This window comes from Calidris pugnax, unplaced genomic scaffold, assembly GCF_001431845.1.
Source record: "Calidris pugnax isolate Ruff unplaced genomic scaffold, ASM143184v1 scaffold88, whole genome shotgun sequence".
In the NCBI taxonomy this organism is placed as follows: domain Eukaryota; kingdom Metazoa; phylum Chordata; class Aves; order Charadriiformes; family Scolopacidae; genus Calidris; species Calidris pugnax.
The window spans coordinates 2035165-2042193 of NW_015090849.1; the positions used below are offsets into that span (position 1 = coordinate 2035165).

A 7029-nucleotide genomic window follows, 5' to 3' on the forward strand; every position below is an offset into this window, starting at 1 on the left:
AATCTTTACACCATAGTCAAATACAGATAGATTAAAATCCATTTCTGACTCAAAATAAAGAAGCAGTTATCCAAAGTGGAAGAAAGCTATGGTCTTCCACTAAAAATCTATCCTAAAACAAAAACTTCACCTCGCTCCTCGAACTGAAGACTGTAATTTCATCACATCTGTGTTTTGCAGAGCGTACAGTACTTGATTGGCAACCTCAAAGCAAGCCTAGCCCAAGAGAAGAAAGGTGTTTTATGTGTATTTCTGTATCGGAGAGGATGGGTTTGGGGCAGTGACAGTCACTGGAAAAAACAAGGCTCTGCCTTTGAAAAGTGACCGTATGGTGACGTGTTTGGTTCCCAAATATGATTATGTGGATCAGGATTCCAGCAGGTGTGAGCGGGTTCAGGAACTCGAGTAGAAGGTTTTGGGCTCTCTGAGGATTGGGCTTTTTTAAAAGTCCTAATGGGCCCTGGTCAGGACGAAGTGCAGGTAAAGGTTCTCAGGCACAAAGCTGGCCCAGGGCCCCATATCTCATTTTGGCAGTTTGGCCACCATGTGCCCTTCTCCAGCAAAGCCCCCAAGGGCTGGGAACTGCCTTCCTGACCCAAACCCAAATCCAGTTCAAACTGGAATCTCTATAAAATCTTGAGTACTTCAAGTCCAGGGCAATTTTGTTTCTCTCTCCCTACTTTTTTTTTTTTCTTTTTTCCTTTTTTTTTTTTTCCTGGTAAAATTTTGTTTCCTTGAAAAACACTTCTGTGCGCTTTAACCCAAAAATACTGGTGCCAACCGCAGGAATAGTAACAGTGCCAACAGTAACAACAGCATCAGTGCCAGCACCCTCACAGTATTATTGACATCGAGGCCAACAGTACCACGCAGAGATATGCCAGCAGGCCCATAGTGTCAACAGTGCTGATGCCAACCAGCCAGAAGGGAATGAAGAACCCCTCAGTAATAAACCAGTGTGCAAAGCCTCACGCCATGGTGCTGTCCCATAATAACAAACCCCTGGGCCCGGCCTAGCTCTCATTAGCAACTTTACAATAACACATCCCGGGACAAGAGCAATTAAACGAAAAGACCGAGGTGTGTATATCCTGGACTGGAGAAATACTCAGATATTTTTGGAGCTGAGGGGCAAATGAAGTAAATGATTAGGGGTTTTGTTGACAGTGCTTTTCTAAATATTTCTGTCCAAGTGCAGTGGTGGCAGCTGGAGCACTTTTTAAACTGGCACAGCCCAGAGCACTCGCAAGCAGCAAGTGGTTTGACTCCTGTGTGCTTTGCTTTTGAGCGTATCTCCAGCTCTACCTACCCAACAGAGGAATCTTGTTTAACAGGTAATCTAAGGATTAATGAGACAACACGATCCAAAAGGATCTTTCCAGAATCAATGCCTTGCCAGTATGCAATCTTATTATTCCAAGGCTAGTTCAGGCCCCGAGGACCCAAACTTTTCTCCAAAGCGCAGGAAGGACTTTTCTTGTCCCAGAACTTGCAACTTGCACCTGAAGTAGAAGGTCTGGTCTGTTGCTGAAGAGAGGGCTGGTGAAGATCCAGAAATGTAGCAAAAAGTTTACAATTTACAACCATGCAGTAGCCATACTTCCCCTGATCTTCCCAGGTCTGTACCCAGAAGAGCCGTGTAGATGCAGGGCATCCCAGTGCAGCCACATCTTCTGGTGGTGTGCTAGGAGTCAGGATGTGCTTCATAACTCACTCCCAGTCTATACCTCAGTGTGAGCAGTGATTCTGCTTCGTTTCCTTTTGGACAGTAGCTTGATGTCATCAACCAAAGAGTTCTTCGTTGTTTGAAAACCAAAGTTTTTCTTTCAAAGCAGCTGTCAGTTCGGTTGCTCTTTTTTTTAAAAGAGAACAAGAAGATGATCTTGGTTGCCTTTGCCAAAAGTTGGAGGAATCAAGGGGCAAAAATATTGTCCCTGAAAATTTTAGCTATCTCAATCAGCCCTACTCCAGAATCTTCATACTCTGGGGTTAACTGGAGGTTTTAAAGCCTGAGTGAAAAAGAGAGAGTTACACAAATCACAGTGAGCCTGGTGCATTTCAATGAGTTACACCCCGAAAGAATTGCTCTTCACGTTTGAACTTGGGTTTACCTTTGGTGGAGGTGTGGGTTTGCCTTTGGGAACTGGGAGAGGAACAGGTTTTCTCTCAGGTGCCTATAACAGAAATGTAGTTTTAATGTCATTAGGTTTCCTTGTCTGAGCAGCTGCAGGACCCCATAGACCTTGTGTACTTACTACAGCATTTTCCTGGTGGAAAAGCTGGGGGTAAATTAGATTTATCTGTCCACATACAAGAAGGTGCAATAATACAAACACACAAGGGGTTTAGGCCTCCTGTTTCAGAAGAGCACTGAGCTATTCTCAATGTTTAAGTTCATCTGTATCAAGTATTCATGATCAAATAGACTGCTTAGGAAGCTAAAGCTGCTCACGTACTCAAGGTGTGTGTTGAGGAAAGCATCTCTAAAGACAGTGGGATTTAACTGTGTTTTTATAATCAAGCTGCAATATGGAGTTTTTTAAATGACTTATTTATTTATTGCAGTATCATGCAATTGTGTTGCTATTGTGAAGATTCTACACCCTTGGGCAGGGGGTTCAAAAAGCTGAGGTGGTAAATATTTTCTGATAGTCATTTGCAATGCAGATGAAAGACGTGCAAAGTGGCAGGGTTATACTTACAAAAATCTCTTCTGTGTGAGAAGATGCTGGTTTGGTAGAAGGAACAGGAGGTGGGGGACCTTTTGGCCTTATGACAGGCTGTGAAAGAAGAGAATATAAAACATATTGACCCTATATACAGATTGTGTATGTGTACATCCGTGTGTTCCCATGGGACTGTGCAGAACTTGTGTTCTATAGAAAAAGTGCATTTATAGGGGTAGAAGGATGCACTTGTTTCAGAAGTAGGGATGCTTTATGCTGTCTGGCCCTGAGAACGTGCAGTAATCTCCCCAGCCTTTGGGATCAGATTTGTCATTGAGGGTCTCCACCATGGGGTGAACTGGTTTGGATGGTCTTCCCCAAATCCAACATGGGAGCAAAGGACTCTCTAGAAGTACTTACGCTCTGGTGCTGTGGTTTGTTCTCCTGCAGTGGAGGTACGGGAAGGAGGAGTTTCTTATCATTTGTCTGAAAAGAGAGAATGGTTAAATCGTTAGAGCCCTTACCTTCTGCATTATTTTTAGTCAGGGACTTAGTGCCATGTGCTTTCCCCACTCCCTCCCCATGCTGGGATTCGCAGCACTGTCCTCTCGGCCACAAACAAGGGGTTTGAAACCCTCATGGAAGTGTAGCACATTTAGCTAATGAGTTTTGATGTTTCAACCCCTTGGTTATGATCCCAGGCAGGCTATGGCTGACCCAGTGCTTCCCCGCTCTTACCTTCTGGGCAGGTGCCACCAGGACAGGATGTTCTCTGCATCTCTGTTCTTGACTCACAAAGACTTGGTTTGTGGTTCCAGGTCCCCTTCTGGTCTGGCGGCTATGCAAATATTACATATGATTGTAAATCTCACCCACACTGAAGTAAAAATACTTGCTAAAGTTGAATGCCTGTCATACTCCTATTGGTGTGTTATATAGCCATGTCCTTTCTTTATTTCTTTATCTCTCCCTCTTTTTTTTAAACTTATTTAGAATTAATCTTGAGAGCTTCAATTTCAAGTCTTCAGTTCTCTCCCAACTATCGGATTTCTGAAACAGCTCATCAAAGACCAACTTCCTTGGCTTTTCAGTGTCTAATTCCCTCCACACCTTTGAAAACCCCAGCTTAAAACCTATCCAGAAGTTTCATGGCTTTAGGTTTTTTTCCCTTATTGAGGGTAAGAATTTTACCTCTTCTTGAATACTCGGAAGCGGATGAGTAACACTGCTGTAGTAGTTGTGACAGCAAGGACAATCAGGACACCAGCAACAATGGCAAAGCCTGGCAGGGACAGAGAACAAAAGTTGTTATTTCTTAAAAGATCTACTATTACCAAGCAGTTTCCCATCACCACCATTGGCAAAGTAATTTTCTTCACAAGGTGTAGACCCACTATTGCTCAAGCTTATGGCTGCTTCTCCTGACACAAATGCTGATGGAAAGGAATGTATTCCTGCCATTTTTGCCATATTTGAAGACTGTGGTTATTGCCTGAGCTGTCCTTGGGTTAAACAAACCTAGCCCTTTCTGTCCATCCTCAAAGACCATTTAATTGTATTTTCTCTTCTGTCTCTCAAAGGGTATTACCCAAAGATGGGAGCAGGCCTTTGGCAGTGTATGCAAGTCGGGCTTCACAGTTTTCCTTCAACAAAGCTATTCTAAAGCCTTAACCAAGCCACAATGTTGAGAACTGACTCTAGTGAATGTGGAGAGAGGACAAAAGTATTTAATAACAAAGGCTTAATTTTTTTTTTTTCCCCAAACACATGGAAACATGTACACAAAGTATTTTCCCTCAGAGGCAGATCAGTTAAAGGCCAGTTCCAAGCAGATGATAAAGAAATGAACTTGCCCACCTCCTGCACAGCAACACCTCTGGGAGCTTGCCTCCACTCAAAGTTAGGTGAGCTGATATGGTGTGCTTGTTATTCAGGATGGAGAAAGGAACAGCCTGCTACTCTAAATAATCTCCTGGATGTATGAAGTTAGCAAGCCAGGGCTGCTTCACTGGAGCTAAAGCAGCTCGTCTCGGTCAGCGGGTGACAGTTCCCAGTGTGTGGCCCTGCAGCACTTACTGGTGACTGCTGAGGAGCTGTCGCAGGTTGGTGGTGCCCATCCTTCTTCACACTGGCATTGCAGCTCGTGGTCGCACACCTGGGGAAGCACAAAGTCAGGTTGGAAATAAGAGTGAGGCTGTGATCCCATAAAGGTGTCAGTGGCTCTCGATCAGGGTCCTGATGAGGTTATTGAAGCTGGTTCTGGAAACCCCCTCGCATTTTACTTGGACTAAAATTTAGCACAGAGAATGGAAGTTTTGCACAGGAAAGGACAGGCCTGAGCATCTGCTGTTGTGTGTCTTTGGCAGGTCTTTCTGCAGTGAAAGCTCCAACAGAAGGCACAAAGCAGCAGAGTTGGTCTTTAGATCTGTACGTCTCTACACGTTTGAATAAGATGAGCACAATTATTTTCCCAAATCGGAAGATGACCTGAAAGAGAATAGCTGTGATACCCTGGCTCAGAGGCAGGGCCAGACACAGAATCTCTCTCCATCTGGTCATCTTAGCAAAAATTACTGATACCAGTCAGTTTAGATTTGCTTTCATAAAAATATAGGAAGATTCTGACTCCACAACTTAAGTCCCAATGACTTAAATACTGTCATCAATAAGGTCTGTAGCTGATATGCATAATTTTCTGTCTGTCTTTCATTAATAGCATGAAATAGTCATATCTTACAGCATGTCCGGTGCACTTGGCAGAGCAGTTGGTTGATCTGAAGACATCTTCAGCATAGACACATTGTCCCTTGCTGCACACCTGAAACGCAGAGGGCAAATGTTACCCGGGTGATCTATAGCTTTCAGAACATGCAGAACTTGCACACTATTGTGTAAAGTGATGAGGAGTAAAAGGAGGCACAGAAACAGGTCTGCAGATCACTTAAACCTACATTAGGAGTTTGATATGTGGACGTAATTTTTCATTCAACCTTTGGGTATTTTATAGCAAGGGGGAGTGACAAAGATGTACAGACATCGCTGTTTTCCCACTCCTCTTCAATCCTTCATCCTCCCCCCCTTCTCCCAAGTGGAAATATATCACAAAGAAATTGGAAATAGCACTCAGTGATGCCTAGCACACCAGTTATGGAAATAATCAAAAGTAGTAATATATGTGTGATCTTTTAATCGTTTACACAAAGGTATGTTTCTGTTGCCAATTACGTTTGGGTTAGTAAAAAATAACAAGACAGCAGTCAAACATAAGGCAACTGGAGTGAGAACAGTTCCTGTTTGCTTTGCTACTGCTTTGTGATGGGTGTAAGGCAGAAGGTACCACAAATCACAGCAGCAGAAGTTTAGTGTCTGCTTCAGTCTTCCCTTTTTAAAATCTCTCTTGTCTGATATAAGAGGTAACGACATAAGCGAGACTGAAAGAGGGGAAAAATAAGGAAAAAAGCCTTCTCCACTAACCATCCCATCCCCGCACTTTGTTCCATCGAGTATCATCCCTGCGTCTGCTCCTCCATTCCTAGGAAAACTGGCTTTGCAGGACTCGAAAGTCACCAGGCTCCCCTCCCGAGGCATCTCATTTCCCCCAGCACAGAACAACTTGCCGCACATTTTATCTCTGGAAGGAAAACAAGAGCTGCTAGAAGGACACAGCACAACAGAACTCTCTGAGCTGGTCTCTCCTCCAGCTTGGATTTGTTGTGTCTGTACAGGAACTCACAAAAAAAAAAAACCTGCAGAAAGGAAGTTTGGTTTGTGGTGTTTTCAGGTCAGTTTATGACTAGGAGGTGGCAGGTTCTTAATTCCTCCTGAGCTTATGAGGGAGCCCACAGTAATTTGCAGAAATGAGTATTTAACTGAACTGACCTCAACTTCTGAGATTCACCTGAGGTTCAAGTTCCCTGTCTCAAATCTCTTCCCCGTACTTACCTGCGCACACAATCACACACACACACACACAGAGTCATCCTCGTGACCTGGCTTGCACGTATCTATGTACCCACTTGCTCTTTCTCAGACTGATCTCAAAATTTGGAAGCTCGTTTTCTTAGCATTGTCTTGACCACAATATTCAAACTGAACAAGAAGGGACTCATGGACATATGTGCCATCTGAAATAATGCGCTCTTTGCTTCTGTCTCTTAATTAGACTAGGAGTGATGTCTCTTCCCAAATCTCAGCAAATTCTGTAACACAGTGCTTACTTTTTTTGACACGGGACGTGACTACCTTTTTCTTTTCTGCAGTATCCGTAATATACCCCTTTCTCGTTCATCCGGTAACAGGATAGTGCACCTTCAGTAGCATCTGTGAAAGAGCAAAATGCAATGGTGTTACTTTAAGTTCTCTG

General features: G+C 43.6%; 1 protein-coding gene across 1 annotated transcript in view; it reads right to left on the bottom strand.

Moving 5' to 3' along the window:
• Positions 1-648: 648 nt before the first annotated feature.
• The window catches only part of ADAM28 (ADAM metallopeptidase domain 28), a 32879-nt gene continuing 26498 nt past the window's right edge, over positions 649-7029 (bottom strand). The window contains exons 23-24 of the mRNA XM_014943158.1: positions 2112-2174; positions 649-2009 (exon numbers count right to left, since the gene is read on the bottom strand). Of these exons, the coding sequence (XP_014798644.1) occupies positions 1977-2009; positions 2112-2174 (96 nt within the window). The 3' untranslated portion in view covers positions 649-1976. The remainder of the gene's footprint in view (positions 2010-2111; positions 2175-7029) is intronic.